Source organism: Pan paniscus, chromosome 5, assembly GCF_029289425.2.
Source record: "Pan paniscus chromosome 5, NHGRI_mPanPan1-v2.0_pri, whole genome shotgun sequence".
NCBI lineage: Eukaryota > Metazoa > Chordata > Mammalia > Primates > Hominidae > Pan > Pan paniscus.
This window is the reverse complement of record NC_073254.2, coordinates 43635916-43653223: the sequence shown is the minus strand read 5'-3', so window position 1 is coordinate 43653223 and position 17308 is coordinate 43635916. Positions and strand designations below refer to the sequence as shown.

General features: G+C 41.4%; 1 protein-coding gene across 7 annotated transcripts in view; it reads left to right on the top strand.

Moving 5' to 3' along the window:
• The window catches only part of ZNF311 (zinc finger protein 311), a 43588-nt gene that overhangs the window by 19035 nt on the left and 7245 nt on the right, over nt 1–17308 (top strand). The window contains exons 3-7 of one of the 7 annotated variants that reach the window (XM_057302457.2): nt 10638–10860; nt 13601–13851; nt 14162–14412; nt 15254–15373; nt 15725–15806. In XM_057302457.2, coding sequence (XP_057158440.2) covers nt 15365–15373; nt 15725–15806 — 91 coding nt within the window. In that variant the 5' untranslated portion in view covers nt 10638–10860; nt 13601–13851; nt 14162–14412; nt 15254–15364. Of the gene's footprint in view, nt 1–7954; nt 15449–15724; nt 15807–17308 lie in introns of those variants that run through there. The other 6 variants (XM_055113302.2, XM_055113296.2, XM_055113300.2 and 3 more) reach the window with 6 other exon arrangements.

Genomic DNA, 17308 nt, shown 5'->3' with positions numbered 1-17308 from the left:
TCAATAAAGAAACATTGGAATTAAGCTACACACTAGACCAAGTAGGCCTGACATTTATAGAACATTTCACCCAGCTGCTACAGAGTACACATTCTTTTCACTTGCACATGGCACATTCTCCAGAACAGACTATATCTTAAGTCACAAAAGAAGTCTCAGCAAATTCAAAAAAGTAAAAATTATATCAAGTATCTTTTCTGATCACAATGGAATAAAACCAGAAATCAACAAGAGGAACCTTGGAAACTATACAAACACATGGAAATCAACATGCTCCTACAACCAATGGGTCAATGAATAAGCTAAGAAAATTTCAAAAATTTCATGAAACTAGTGAAAATAGATATACAACATACCAAAGCCTACAGAATACAGCATAACAATAACTTTATAGCAATAAACACCTACATCAAAAAAGGGAAAAGACTTCAAATAATTAACCTAAAAATGCATCTCAAGGAACTCAAAAAAGCAAGGATAAACCAAACCCAAAATCAGTAGAAAGAAATAAATATCAGAACAGACATAAATGAAATTGAAACTAAAAAATAAATACATTTGATCAATGAAATGAAAAGTTGATTTTTTGAAGATAGACAAAATTAACAAACCTTTTCCTATACTAAAAAAGAGAGAAACCCAAATAAATCAATCAGGAAGAAAAAAAGAAATATAACAGACCACAAAAATACAAAGAATCAGAGAATATGAACAACTATACACCAACAAATTGGAAAACATAGAAAAAATGGATAAATTATTAAACATATACAACGTACTAAAATTGAACCATGAATAGAAACCTCAACAAACCAATAATGAGTAATGAAATTGAAGCCTTAATAAAGTCTCTCAACAAAGAAAAGCCCATGACATTATGGCCTCACTGCTGAATTCTAGCAAATATTTAGAGAACTGATACCAATTCTACTCAAACTCTTTTTAAAAAAAATTGAAGAGGAGGGTATTCCTCTAAACTCATTCTACAAGGCCAGCATTGTGCCCTGATGCGAAACCCAGACAAGGATACAGTAAAATCTGTGTCAGAAATCAAATCAAAAACAAAACTACAGGCCAAAATCCCTGATGAACATAGATACAAAAATTCTCAACAAAATAACTAGCAACCCCAATTCAACAACCCACTAAGAAGATCGCTCATGATGAGTGCGATTCATGAATACTGCATGTTCTCACTCCTATGTGGGAGCTAAAACAGAAGATCTCATGAAGCTAGGGAGTACAATGGTGGTCATCAGGGCCTGGAAAGAGGAGGGAAGACGTGGGATAAAGAGAGGTTGGTTAAACGGTGTAAGTATACAATTAGGTAGAAGAAAGACAACCAGAGTTCAATAGATCAGTAGGGTGACTATAATCTATTAGACATTTCTGGCTGGGCGCGGTGGCTCACGCCTGTAATCCCAGCACTTTGGGAGGCAGAGGTGGCCGATCACGAGGTCAGGAGTTCAAGACCAGCCTGACCAACATGGTGAAACCCCGCCTCTACTAAAAATATAAAAATTGGCCTGGTGTGATGGCGTATGCCTGTAATCCCAGCTACTTGGGAGGCTGAGGCAGGAGAATCGCTTGAACCCAGGAGGCAGCGGTTGCAGTGAGTCGAGATCACGCCATTGCACTCCAGCCTGGGTGACAGTGCTAGACTCTGTCTCAAAATAATGTTAGACATTTCACAAAATATCTAAAAGATTGCTTGATATAGACATATTTAGATATAGCTAGAAAAAAATTTGAACGTTCCAAGCAAAAAGGACATTTAAGTTTATACATATATATACACACACACACAAATTATCCTTATCTTTGACCTTTATACGTTATATGTATCAAAATATTATATGTACCCTCAAAATACATACATTAAAAAAATAAGAAATAGAAAAAAAAAAAGTTCCATGAATTCTGAACACAAATGTGGCCCCCCATTGCTTGTTATTTGTCTATTCATCATCCCCCACTTGCAGTATTAAAATGTCAGTGTTTCCATTTAGGGATCCCCTTCTGCCTGAATAATCCCCAAATCTGATTCAAAAAATGAGTTCTTAACAGTTTGCACACTCAAGAAAGCACCTGAGCCCAAGTCCACTACGGCCATTTTGTCACTGCCACAAGGTGGCGCTATTGAAAAATGGTCCACATTACTAGCACTCACCGTCCCCATTGTAATGAGAACAAACTTCGGATCTCTGCACAAGCCACAGTGGTCCCTCTAAGGAGGCAGACAGACCTCTCACCCTGCACCCACTTCTTCACAGCAGTTGCATTTCAGTAAGCCTTGAGTTCGTTCATGAGTGGCTGATCTTTGTTTTCACGTCTTAAGTCTGAAAGCACCCATCTCCATCAAGAGAGCCTGCCGCTCAGTAACTCCGGCCGAATCTGTTCGGGTGTGAGGTTTAAGGCCCTAATCGCTCTTCTCTCTTCCTCCTCGGGCATCCCCATCTCCGAAGCGTCAATTTTTCTTTCGTCTATCTGCAACAAAGTGTTACTAATGACACTCCTCGCCCAGAAGACGGCGCTCCGGGTCTGCACACGCTGGTGCCTCCTGCGAACCTGGACCCCAGAGCCACTTAGAGCCTCGGCATTCGTTTTAGCTCTTAAAAGCGGCCAACACGTCTTCCTCCTCTGCGACAGTGTGGGGAAGGGAGAACGAGGATAACCCAAGTGTGGCCAGAAAAAGCTCCCCCTCTACGTAACTTGTAAGGAGCCTCCCAGCAAGCAAGTGGCGTGTGCCCGGGTCTCCGTTACCCGGGACGCGGGATCCCGGGCGGGAGGGCCAGTCTATCCTGTTTGCCTCCACTCCTCTCTGCATACCTTGGGAGTCTTCCTTTCTGGTGTCTCCGACTTTGCAGTAACTTAGAGGTGTCTCTGATCAGAATGCAGCCTTGGGTGTAGCTCTGACCACCTCAAGCACCATCCCGACCCTTCCTTGTACGTCTTCCCGCAACCTCCTGCGGAAAAACAACCTGTCAGAAATTTGTGAGTTCTTGGCATGATTCTAGAATGAAGCTGCAGGCCCTCAGGGCGTTAGTTCTAAAAAATGCTGTGTCCGGAGTTTGTTCCTTCTGATAGTCGGACGTGTTTGGCGTTTGTTCCTTCTGGTGGGTTCGTCGACTGGCTAGCTTCAGAAGTAAAACTGCAGACCTCTGCAATGACTCTTATAGCTCTTAAAGCGGCATATCTGGACCTGTTTGTTTCTCCAGGTGGGTTCGTGGCCTGGCTGGCCTCAAGAGTGAAACTACAGACCCTCACAGTGTTACACCTAATAAAACAAAATAAAGACCCAAGCAGCGAACGGCAAAAAACAAACCCACCACAACGTGAAACAGGTCAAAACAAATTACAACGGTCTACTCCGGCAGCCTGCTTTTATTCCCTTATCTGGCCCCACCCACATCCTGCTGATTGGTCCATTTTACAGAGAGCCGATTGGTCCGTTTTGACAGGGTGCTGATTGGTGCATTTACAATCCCTAAGCTAGACACAAAAGTTCTCGAAGTCCCCACTAGATTAGCTAGACACAGGCACTGATTGGTGCATTTACAAACCTTGAGCTAGGCAAAGAGTGCTGATTGGTGTATTTACAAACCTTGAGCTAGACACAGAGTGCTGACTGGTGTATTTACAATCCCTTACATAGACATAAAGGTTCTCCAAGTCCCCACCAGATTAGCTAGATACAGAGTGCTGATTGGTTTGTTTACAAACCTTGAGCTAGACACAGAGTGCTGATTGCTGTATTTACAATCCCTTAGCTAGACATAAAGGTTCTCCAAATCCCCACCAGATTAGCTAGCTACAGAGTGCTAATTGGTATATTTACAATCCCTTAGCTAGACATAAAGGTTCTCCAAGTCGCCACTAGACTCAGGAGTCCAGCTGGCTTCACCTGGTGGATCCTGCACCGGGGCCGCAGGCGGAGCTGCCCGCCCGTCCCGCGCGCCGTGCGCACGCACTCGTTAGCCCTTGGGCGGTGGATGGGACGGGGAGCCGTGAAGCAGGGGGCGGCAATCGTCGGGGAGGCTCCGGCGGCGCAGGAGCCCACGGCGGGTTCTCGGGCATGGCAAGTTGCAGGTCCCAAGCCCTGCCCCGCGAGGAGGCGGCTGAAGCCCGCGAGCGCGGCGCGGGTGGGCCGGCAGCGGTGGGGGACCCAGCGCCCCCTCTGTAGCTGCTGGCCCGGGTGCTAAACCCCTCACTGCCCAGAGCGGTGGCGCCGGCCGGCCGCTCCGAGTGTGGGGCCCCCGGAACCCGCGCCCACCCGGAACTCGCGCTGGCCCGCAAGAGGGTTCCCGCCTCTTCCTCCACACCTCCCTGCTAACAGGGAGCCGGCCTCGCCAGCCCAGAGAGGGGTTCCCACAGTGCAGCGGCGGGCTGAAGGGCTCCTCGAGCGCGGCCAGAGTGGGCGCCGAGGCCGAGGAGGCGCGGAGAGCGAGCAAGGGCTGCCACCACGCTGTCACCTCTCGGCAAGGCGAGATTCCGCGCAGAGGAAAGAGGCGCGCTGTCCGGGGACGGGAGGCTGGCGGCAACCGCTACAGGGTCGTAACAAAGCAAGTCCCCAGGGGAACTGAGTGGAATTGCGTCCTTTAGCTCTCCAGAGCTCTCTAAGCTCCTCGAAGGGCCAGAGGCTGAGCCCAGTCTGGGACATAATTAGTAAGCCTGACTCAGTGACATGGCCCTGCCAAAAGAAAATGTTCCCTGAAGGAACAACTTTCTCGCGCATTCTGGTGCCTAAGGAGGTGCAGCCTGAATGTGAGACTGAATTAGGACAGAACTGAAGGCCCCTTGAGCCACACTGGTATTGAGAGGGTATAAGGGACTGCAGGAAAAAGATATGTCAGAGAGAAAGAATCCCATTTACAAAAGCGTTACCATGTAGGCAGGGTTTAGCTTTGGGTAATGAATGACTCAGTTCTGTGGCTGGAAAAATACACAAAGAGGATTATTAGAAAAGTTTCTGATTATTTGGTTCATCAAAAGGACATTTCTGCCTACTTCCTAGTTATAGTATGAGTTTATGAAATTTGGGATCATAGAAGAAAGTAAAAATTCTATTAGAGAACAGACAAGGGCTGACAGTTCTTTGTGACACCTCAGAAACTGTTATTCCAAAATCCTATTTGCAATCAGTTGGGTTACAGCCTCCTGAGATTCACCCTCCTGATTCTGGCCCTGAGCTAGGTTTGTCCAGAGATTAATAAGTTTGTGACCTTTCTGTCCTTCAGCCTTGGTTTAACTGGAATAATAAGTGAGATGAGGAAATGACTAATAGAGCTCATCTTGAGTGTATGTTTTTTTAAAAAACCCATTCTTCCAGTGGGCTGGAAGGGGTAGTGGGAAACATTCAACAACATCTGCCCACACCAGGCCTGCCTCAACTTAATCCTTTCTCAGCTACTCTTCCCAGGTAGAGCCATCATTAATCTGATTGGTCATGTTCTAGGACATCAACAAGGTCTTGATATCTGGTGGAAAGTTTAAGACTTTGTCTTGCTTTTCCCCTCCTCTGGGCCCAAAGAGCATGAGACAGCTGAGCTTGGATCTTCTCTGTAGACCCAGCCATGTTGCTTCCTGATTTTTCTCAACTTATTTCCTCCATGTAGCTGGCCAGCAGTTGACACAAGCTTAAGACTTAGGACAAAGTTAAAGGCACCACTGGAGGTTAAATCTAGGCTACATGCTCCAACAGAGATCTGAAGTTCTGCAAGAGATTTGAACTTCTCCATGGGTGATTCTTTGATTATCTGAGCACTCACTTAGCTCTTTATAAATTAGTAGTTCCATTTAGTTTAACAAAGTTTTTGAGATCATGGGCTCAGGAACTAGATGACTTGGTTTCAAATCCTACCACCTACCTGCTATGTGACTTTTTCTGTGTCTCATATTCCTCATCTCTAAGATAGAAATAGTAATTTCTAAGTCATAAATTTGCTGCAAGGATGTGGTACAATGGGCCTTGCAATAAATTCTACAACATCACATTGTATGAACTAAGGAATGGGAATAAGATTTACTGGGGAAACTTAGAAAGCAAGAGTCAGGCACAAGAGGCATAGAGTTCTCAATCCTCTCATAATCCCATGGAGAGGTGAACCAGGGGCAAGAACAAGCCATTTGGCATGCAATAGGTTGGGGCTCTGGTCCTGACCCAATTATTCTATCTTGTCAAGGATAAACTTGCACACCACTTTTCAGTAAGACAACAAGCAGACTACTTGATTGCCGGGCAGTCTGGGTTTAGATGCTAGCAGAGCTGAGGAAGCATCTGAGGAAGACCAGATGCCCAACACCTGGAGACCATGTATCCTGTGGACAGTTGCAGCCCCTTCCTGTTAGAGAGTGTAAGCAGCTGGTCTCATGCAAAGCTATACGTAGGTGCAGCCCCTCTTTCCAAGAGGAACAGGAAACTCCGGTTGTAGCTAGCACATTTCCTGGGCAATCTAGAGTGAGATCCCAGGATCATTTCTGAATAGTTCTGCTTATTGCCCCATAGAATATTAAGTAAAATGTAGGACACAATATGTTTAGTACAGTATTAATAAGTGCTCAATAAATATTAGCTATTATAGTTAGTCCCATTTGGCTATCACTCCTTTTGTTCAACTTCCTTAGGAACATGATATGAGCAGAGTGTCAGAAGTGATTGACAGGGATAAATTTAGTCATTTCTGGGTTCTTTAGCAAAAATAATAATCTAAAACCACCTCACACCTCACCCTAAACTCTTTTAACAGAGACTTATAATCACATCAACATCTACATTAGCCCACAGTTTTAAAACTCATGTGTATCTTTGTTTCCAAACCGCTTTCTAACTGGTCTCCCCAATTCCAGTTTCTCTACTAGCTAGTTTGAATTTCACAGTTGTCAGTGTTTTCTTCCTGAAATATATTATCATATAATTAAAAAGTTTTGCTAATTATTATGTTGGCAAAGCTGGGGAAAAACAGGCTGCCATTTCTGTGTAATATAGAATAAGGTAGGACCAGTAGATCCCATGATCATGTGCCCTTTGTAACACATTCTTCACAGTAAAGTGAGTCCCTTGGTCTGAGATGTAAGACAAGGTTCCACGTCAGTACATCAGACATTGTGAGTCCTTGGGTAGTATTAGCAGGGGCATTGGAGACAGGGAAGGCAAAATTATACCTGGAATGCATACAAATCCCTATAAGGATGAGTCTCTGCCCACTGCAAGGTATTAATAGAAAGGGTTCAAAGTGATCAATCTGCCACCAAATGGCTGCTTAATCTTCTCAAGAGATCATACCATGTTGAGGGTTCAATGTCAGTGCTAACTGTCCTTTTCTGTCTAATAAAATGAAAAGGATCCCAATCCTTACAGAACATAAAAAGAAAATATATGTGTTAGGCCGGGGTTTCCCACCCTCAACTTACCAGCTGTGACACTGTTGGCAAGTTTATTATCTTCTCCAGGCCTATCTAAAAATTGGGATAATGATAATACTTACCCCATTGGATTGTTTGAGAATTAAATGAGTTAGCACACAAAAGCATTTAAAACGACACCTGACCCAGAATAAGCGCCCTCTATTCAAATGTTTGCCAAATATATTTTTAAATGTTTAATATTAAAGGATGGCTTAAAGGAGGAGAGCAAATGGACGAGAGAAAAACAGCCGAGAAGTGGTCAAAAATAAGATGCCTCTGCTGGCGGGACCCTCTCTACCCACCTCCCCGCCCCGCCCCGCCCCAGAGTTCCCGCAAAGGGGCTTCCCCGCTCGGACTCCGACGCCGCCACGCAGACCTGCCCCGCGGCCTCAGCTTCCCAGCTGTGTGGCCGAAGTATAGCCCGAAGCCCTCCGGCCCCTTTCTCCCCAGGCGAGGTCGAAGGAACCACGACCCCATTCGCGGCTAGGAAACAAGAAATCGAACGCTTTTCCATTCCGCAGTCTCCATGGTAACGCGTGCTTCGCTCTTCTAGCACCCGCGGAAGACTTTTCTCTTTGGTCCAGCCCTGCAGACCCCGGGAAGCTGTGCTGTCTGAATCAGCTTGGCCAGTGTTGGACTGTTACCATTTGGGAGGAACAGATTAGCTTGAATATGAAATTTATCCTCTTCAGTATACAAAGAGAAAAACAAAATGAAAGCACGAGTCAATTAGAATTACTTGAATGTAAGCTCCACGAGGCAGAGATCTTTAACCGTTTTGTACATTCATGTTATTCCAAGCTCTTAGTACAGTTGCTTTTAGAAATATTTGTTGAAGAATGAATTGAAATGAGTTTGAACAAAATGGACGCAAAGCAGCTTTGACTGATCTATCACCATTTGACTGTTCTCAGTAGCTTTATTTTAAAAAGAACCATAAGTCACATACATTTAAATGTGCTATAACTTTTAGGATCATGAGGGCCAACAAGCAGACGTTATAAGTAATGTATTCTGTATTTTCAAAAATATATTTCCAATATATGGTATTTTTCTATAATATATTTTTACATGTTATGTTTCAGTATAATGATTATGAGCAGAACCTTGAACAGAAAATTGTTCCATCTATGTAAGTAATAAGGTTAAACACAAAAGATATATTTAAAAGTTTGGGGAAGTAATACATACTTTTTTTACTAGATTTTATCTTTTAGAGCAGTTTTAGGTTTACAGCAAAATTGAGCTGAAAGTACAGAGATGTCCCATACTCCTTGCCTCCACACATGTGTAGCTCTCTCACTCTCAGCATCCCCAACCAGAGGGGTGAACCTACATTGACAATCACCTGGAGTCCGGACAAATGTATAGTGGCATGTATCCACCATTACATAATCATACGTAGTATTTTCACTGCCCTAAAAATCTCCTTTGTGTTCGGCCTGGTCATCCTTCTCCACTTCCAACCCCTGACAACCACTGAACTTTTTTTTCTTTGTTTAAGATGCTACATATATGATCTTTTTACTGTCTCCATAGTTTTGCCTTTTCCAGAATGTCATATAGTTGAAATCATACAGAATGTAGCCTTTTCAAATTGGCTTCTTTCACTTAATAATATGCATTTAAGTTTCCTCTATGTACCATAGTAAATACTTTTTAGATTGTTCTTTCCCATATTAGAATATAAACTTTCTACCAAAAATTACGGGAAATTACCCTTTTAGAAGGGAAAATTCCAAGAAACAATTATTTCAAAAAGATTGCCAATATTTTTTTAATGAAATATCAAAGACAAAAAAATACTTGCTAGCAAGTTCTGAGTTGAACTGAAAAACAATTCGGTTAATTAAAAAGATTATTGGAAGGAAAATGGAAAGACCTGTCTATGGCAGTTAAAATGGATGAGCTAGAGCCACATTTTTCATGAAGGATAAATCTCAAAACTACATGTAAAGTTGAGTACAAATTACATAGTAACCCCTATAATGTATTCTTGCCACAAATATTGAACCAAAATGAAATCAAGTATTTAGAGCTCAAAGGATATGTACAAACTGAAACTATTTGTATAAAATTTGTAAAACATGTAAATTACACTATATAATATTTGTGTCTACCCACATATGTACTAAAAATATGTGAACATCCATGGGAATAATAACATCAAAATCAAGATAGTAGTTAACCTGGGAAGGAAGGGGGAAGGAATTGGTGAGGAGTAGACATGGTGATTTAATTGTGTACATAATCTTTTATGTCTTAAGCTAGATGTTGAGTGTTCTTTATATATACTCTTTAGTATGCCTGAAATATTTGCTATTTTTTTCAAAAGCCCCAGGAAATGAATTTCGTAATTTTGACAGATGGCGGAAGAGCCATAAAATTACTTAACATTATCAGGCTTTCATATCTCCATCAAGTGTCATGACCTTCAAGTTGAGAATGATAGGACAAACATTTACATAAGGAAGGTAGTAAAACAGTAACTACAAGTTTTCATGCCCAGCTTAAAGCATACTAAAGTTCAGGAGGATTGGCCACAGGACCCCTGAAGCCCATTTTTGAGTAGTGCAACAAATGCCCAAGTCTGACAAATATCCAAATTTTCAAAAAGTAAGAAGGTGAACTGTGGAATTAACAGGGTGAAAAATTTGACATGGATCCCTGGTAAAATTCCAGTATTAATTATTTTAGGAGCTGTTTTATGAGCGATTGTGGTTAGCCTAGAGAAAATAATGTAAATAAATGTCTCTTAATCCAACTAGATTATTAAAGTATATGCTAACAGTCTACTGTGGAAGTATCTTTATAACAGCAAAGGGTATAGCAGTCTTTCATGAATGTATCGCACAAAAATATGTGAACTGGACATTATTACTGTTAAGTAGATTAATATTGGGAAGAAAGACTGTACCCAGTCAGCCTGGAAGGTAGATGACCACGCATAGCATCTCTCCTGTAGCTCCTTGCACAGTGCCTTTGCACAGTATTCACTAAAGTCCTTTACAAAATTATAGACTTAGTATCCTTAGGGATCATTCTACTTAAAATGCCAATTTCCATTAGATGAGAATAAAGGTTTATAAAATTGGGGGATTGAAGAAATTATTTTTGTATAATGATTTTTATTCAGCAAGTAATATGGCCAGGCATTTTCATATACAATATATGTATATTAACCCTCTCACAATGAATTTGTGCATAAGGGATTTGTTTTCACTATTTTACAGATGCAGCAATTAAGACCCAGAGAAATTAAGTAACTTGCTCACAGTATCATAGCTAACAAGTTGCAGAATCAGGAACAAGATCTTCTCAATATAAAGTTTCTGCACTTCCCATAATACCACTTTATTGCTACTGTGCCAAGTATTTTCTTACCTCCTTTGTCTTTGAATAAATAGAAGACCCGACTGGGCTGGAAAGGCTGCATTTATATCCAAAGTAGTCTAGGTATGAGATCCAAGAGTCTGAAATCATTAGATTCTCTTCTAATTTTATCCTCTTTTGTACAAACAAGTTTTTAATCTCTTGGGCCTCAATTTTCTCAAGTATAAAATGAAGAAAGTATACCTCATTACTATTATAGTATCTTCCAGGTTTGCAGTTATTCTCATCATGAAATTTGATGCCAGGCAATGTGTTAAGTGATTTCCACGTATTAACTAATTTATCCTTATAACGGCTCTGAAATTTAGGTATTTACACTGGACCCATTTTGCAGATAGACAAACTAGGGTGGGTCTAAGGTATGATACACACACATTGTGAGTGGGGTAGCCAGGATTTAATCTCATAATTAAGCAAATTTTATTTCATTTTGATACATTTTTAAAACAGCTAACCATGACTATTCACAAAGGTATGCAATCCTTGCCCCCACTGAAAGCACCAGAACACCTTGGAAAAATGGCTGATTCCAGGTCTGAGGCAGGAAATGTATGACATGTGTCTGAAACATTTATCTTGCCATAAAGGAAAAAAGCAAAGACGCTTAGAGTTGGATGCAAAGGACACAGGAGATAAAATAAAGGGACTCCCACTGACCAAAGATGAAGTAATTTGAACATTAAAAAGAATAACTACTGCAATTGATTGAGACTCATTGAATGTATTTTTTAAATCCATGTGTTCATATTGATATGCAAAAAGAGAAAATTTTGCATTAGTTATCAACTGATGCAGAACACTTGATGTTGTGCACAAAAAGAGAAAACAAAATTTTGCATTAGTTGCACAAAAAGATTTTACATTAGTGCACATTAGATGCACAAAAAGAGAAAACAAAATTTTGCATTAGTTATAAAACTTAGAACCAAACATCTGTTGCAGTTTCCTCCCTCAAAGCCATTCCCCAGCTTCTGAAGACCAGAAATCTGGGAGCAGCTTGGCTGGTGGTCCTGCGTATGTCATAAGGTTGCACCCAAGACATCAACCAGGGCTGCAGTCATCTGAAAGCTTGACTAAGGTAGAAAGATCCACTTCCAAACTCACTCATGTGTCTGCTGGCAGGAGGCTTCAGTTCCTCACCACCTGGGCCTCTCCTTACAACATGGCATTTGGCTTTCCCTAGGGTGTGTGATCTAAGAAAGAAAAACAGACCAAAACAGAAGCCGTAGATTATTTTATAACCTAATATTAGAGATAATGTAGCATCGGCCAGGTGCGGTGGCTCATGGCTGTAATCCCAGCACTTTGGGAGGCCAAGGTGGGCAGATCACTTGAGGCCAGGAGTTTAAGACCAGTCAGCCAACATGGTGAAACTCTATCTCTACTAAAATATAAAAATTAGCGGGGCATGCTGATGCATGCCTATAGTCCCAGCTACTTGGGAAACCGAGGCAGGAGACTCACTTGAACCTGGGAGGTGGCAATTTCAGTGAGCCAAGATCGCGCCACTGCACTCCAGCCTGGGCAACAGAGCAAGACTGTGTCTCAAAAAACAAAACAAACAAACAAAAAAAAAAAACATAGCATCACTTTTACCAGATCATTCAGTCACACAAACCAACCCTGGTACAATGTGGAAGGGGGCTACACAAGGATGTGAATGCTGGACAGTAGGGCCCAGCCAGCCATTTTATAGGATGGCTATCACATTTTGTAAGGTGGTTACCATTGATGGCACCTAAGGCACAACTGCTTTTTCTGAAAATTGGCAATTATGTTGAAAATTAAACAGTCTGTCTTTCCTGTACAAACTACATTTCAGGATAACCAAATAGCCCTAAATTGCTAAATTGATGAAGGAAAGTTTTTCTTTATAGAGGAGTTCTAACTAATAAATGTGAAAAAATTATTGAATTAGAAAAATTACAATGTTACAAACTTAATGAAATGGGGTGGCTGAATCTATCAGATTAAAAGCCAGTGGGAAAGTTTACATGGAAGGATTCAGCTATCAAGTATTAAACCCACTGGTCAATCTTAGCATCAAAAACATTATATGCCTTCTGATGTGTGGCAAAAAGTACATAGCACCACCTAAGGATTCTTACCAACAAAGTTAAACCTAACTCTAATCAAACCTTTAGAGGTAACATCAAGTTTTACAGGAAATATGAGGCTAGAGAAACTAATAAAATGGGGACACAAATAGACAAAGCCAGCATGTAGAACATTCAGGACAAATGTCCCAATTTGTTCAATTAGTTGACTGTATGAGGGGCAGACGAAGAGGAGGATGGAAGGAGGAACTAGTTCAGATGTGAATTTTAAAAGAATTAAGACACATGCCCAAATTAAATACTGGAACTTTAGATCTTGAATGAAATAGAAAACAAATGTAAGAAGCATATGTATATATTTAGGGAAATATAATATGGACTTGGTATTAGATGACAACGAGGAATTATTTTGTTAAATGGGATAATGGTATTGTGATTCTGTAGGAAAATATCCTTTTTAAAATAAATGCATAATGAAGTTGAAAGTAAGATATTTGGGGTTTGCTTTAAAACGTTTCAGCAAGAAAAAATGGAGATGGATGAAACAAGTGTGGCAGAATTTTATGTATTTTTAAATGTAAATGATGGGTATATGTGGGTTAATTATACTCTTCTTTCGACTTCTGCATAGGCTTAAAATAGTCTTTAGTTTTGAAAAAGTCATTCAATTATTTGTGTTCTTTGTTAATATTTAAAAGTAACTTTTTCATATATTTGTCACAAAACTTCTGTCCATTCCTATCTAGAGGTTCCTCTACTGGGAAAAAAAGGAGCAAAAGGGTAATATTTCTGCAACCCCTTTGCACCAGCCATAAACGCAAGCAAACTCCTAGAAGGCTGAGCCGCGAGGAGGAGGGCGGAGAGTTTGAGGGAACGCCTAGACCAGAGAGTTGACGCCTTTCCTAGAAAATCACCGGAAATGATAATTGGCGGACTAGGAAGTGGAGCTTCTGTATATTTCTGTTTCTCATTTCTTGGGGAGAGTACCGGCGGGAAGGTCTGTGCCTTGGGCCGTCGTGGGTCGGAATTTGCAGCTGAGAGGAGAGGAGTCCGGTGCCGCCGTCGCCCCCCTCACCTAAATACCCGGGCCCCTGGGGTTGCAGGCAGGGGCGGGTCTTTGGGGCCAGATTTGAGGAGGGAGTCTGCTGCGGTTTCCTCCCTCGAAGCCATTCCCCAAAATGAGCTTTTCCCGCCCATTTGCCCTACCTCCTCCCAGGGGCTCGTGACCCTTTTTTTTTTTTTTTTTTTTGAGACCGGAGTCTTGCTCTTGTCGCCTCCTGACCCATTCTTTTTATTCTTCTCTACAGCATCCATTCATATATTCATTCAGTCAGCTAATTTTTAATCCAGCACATACTATTGCAAGCGCTGTTTTAGGCGTTGAGAATACAACTGTGAACAAGACGACAAAAATTCCTGCCCTCATGGAGCCTAAGAGCCTAGATTTTAGCGAAGGTAGAACCACCGTAAACAATGTATATATTAATAAGTAACTTATGCACCATACTGGAAAATTATAAAGTGCTATAGAGGAAAAGAAGAATTCATGTAAAGCAAGGTAAGGCCCATCAGGATTGGAAGGAGGGGATAGGCTGCAATTTTAAATAAGGCACTCAGAGTAGACCTCCTTGGGAAGATGACATATAAGAAAACACTTGAAGGAGGCAAGATTATTAGCCATGGAGATCGCTTAAGGTGAAGGGAGCAGCCAATGGAAAGGCCCTAAGATGGAAGAGAAGGAAGGTCGGTATGGCTGAAGATTGAGGGAGTGGGAGAAGAGTAGAAGGTGTTGAGAATGACACATCCTGTAGACTTGTAAGCCACTCTTAAGACTTCAGCTCTTATTTTGGGTGAGCAGGAGAGGAAGTTAGAAGTCACGGGCACATTCAGTAGGGCCTTGTATACCTCGGTAAGGACTTCAGGTTTTATTTTAAGTAAGGTTGAGCCACTGGAGAGTTTTCAGCAGAGCGATGAAATGATCCAACTCAAGTTGTAAACGGACTACTCAGACTGCCCTATTAAGAAAGGAGGAAGGCAAGGATTGAAGAAAGGAGACCAGTTAGAAGACTACCGCAGTAATGGAAAGGAGGGGAGATAGCAGGTGATGGTGGCTCAGAAAAGGGTGGTAGCCGTTGAGATGGTATTCTGGGTATGTTCACATTTTCAGTTTGACTTCCTGCCTCAGGTTCTCAGTGACTCCGTATTTTTTCCTGTGGTCACATTCCTCTTTTCCCTTCACCAAATATGCAGGGAGACAAGATGTGAGATCACAGCGGTTTAGTGTTGCTAATGAACCCCAAATCCAGGGCAGTGTTTGACACATTAAGCCAAACAGTAGCAGCACTGTGGGTCAAGAAGGGCCCTTTGGCTGGCACCACCAAAACATGTGTTCTCCAAAGGAGGCTGGCATCAACTGGAGCCACTTCACAGCTTGTTTGAGAACTGGATCTGACCAGTAGGAAGAAACCAGGACAGCAGTGGAAGACTGTTAAAGAAACCTGAGTAAAAAGATGCAGGAGGTAAGAAGAGGAGGGTCTGTGATACATCACAAGGAGGAAGAAGGAGAAGTGAGTCCAAGAAAGAAGGAAAGCAGTGTGAGTGGTGGTGTGTCTGACTCTAGATACTGTTGGAGGTGTCTCCTCCTAGATACTGTTTTTCCTGCTTGACCTGGTGATCATTAAAGCTTTGTAGTTGTAGATGCCATTTCTAGTTTTCATAAGGTATTAGGAACTGAGTCCATTATTTTCTCCCCTCTTTTGGTATTTCTGGGAGACAGTTTCTGTGGATAGACCTGTATGGTTGCTTGCATCTTCCTATGTATTTTTCTCACCTTCATAACTTTCCTGAATTCATTCTGTGTCTTGCAATAGGTTGTGCTGTTGGATGAGAGTTCAGGACCACCAAGCCAGCTGCTTTGGACCCGCCAGGATACCCAGCTCCCTCAGGAAAGCGGTGAGATACACAGGAGATTGTGGCAGGAGTCACGGCAGCTGAGAATGTAGTAAGGACACAGAGTGGGTGGAAAATGCCACACTGGGGCCCAAAAATCTGTTCATTAATGAGCATTTATAGAAAGTCTTATTTTGTTTCTATACTAGGCTTGGATCAATATCTAGAGGAACTAAATATTCAGTTTCTGTCAGTATCTTAAATTTTGAAAAAAATCAGTGTGTAAAAGATTCTACAAAGCAATTTATCAGAAAGAATCAATGCAGTCAGACATTTACTGTTTGTATAACTTGAGATATATGGTAAATAGCATACATATTTGCACATATTTTACACTTATAAAACTTGTGGTATAATTCAGTAATTCCTACCCAAACATAATTTTGCCAACATGTAAAATTTGAATATATACAATTTTACTTCTGCAGACCTTTCTGGAGCCCTGATACTTTTAAATGATGTATAGATATCTCCAAAATATAAAATAAAGCATTGACAAAAGAAGAAGCAAAAGTTTTCCCATTGAAGCCTTGTGCTCTTTGGTGGCGTATGTGAGGAGGAAAAGTGGTTAAGATTTGTATAAAAGCTGATGGTAGGCCGGGCGCGGTGACTCATGCCTGTAATCCTAGCACTTTGGGAGGCCTAGGTGGGTGGATCAGTTGAGGTCAGGAGTTCATGACCAGCCTGGCCAATATGGTGAAACCCCATCTCTACTAAAAATACAAAAATTAGCCAGGTGTGGTGTAATGCACCTGTAACCCCAGTTACTCAGGAGGCTGAGGCAGAAGAATCGCTTGAACCCAGGAGGTGGAGGTTGCAGTGAGCGGAGATCATGCCACTGCACTCCAGCCTGGGCAACAGAGTGAGACTCTGTCTAAAAAAAAAAAAAAAAAAAAAAAAAAATTGCTGTTGGAGGTGCAACCTAGGAGATGGTATATAGCAATTCAGGAGTCATAAAATCAAACCCAGAAAGGCATAGACTTTTGGACAGAGGAGTAGGCACATTCAAAAGTAAGCTTTTTAGTATATGCTACCTGCAAAAAATAAAAATAAAATGTGTTTCTAGATATAGTGTTGAAACATCTAGAGGAGGAATCCTGAGATGTCTGCTGTACAAGGGATCATAAGTGAGAATTAATAATATAGAACATAAATTTTTTATAGATTTAGAAATAAAAAATAATAGCTATTGCTAAACTCGGATGCACGAGTCTCCCAGTCTTCTTTTTCTCAAATGGTCTTGAAATCTGCTGTGGTGGATTTTCAGGGTCAGAAATTCTATAGCTACCTATCATATAATACAATACAAATGTATTAATCTTATCCCACAAGATATCTGTATACTGCTTTAACAAAAAGTTTTATGTTGTTTTTTCATGTAGCCTGTTTCCTAAATTCATTTTTAACTTAAGAGGAATAACCTTTCAATTTCTAAAGCTAAAGCTAAAATATAAAGCTTATGAATCACTATGAGTGACAGACTTTCCCAGTTGTGAAGAAGATAT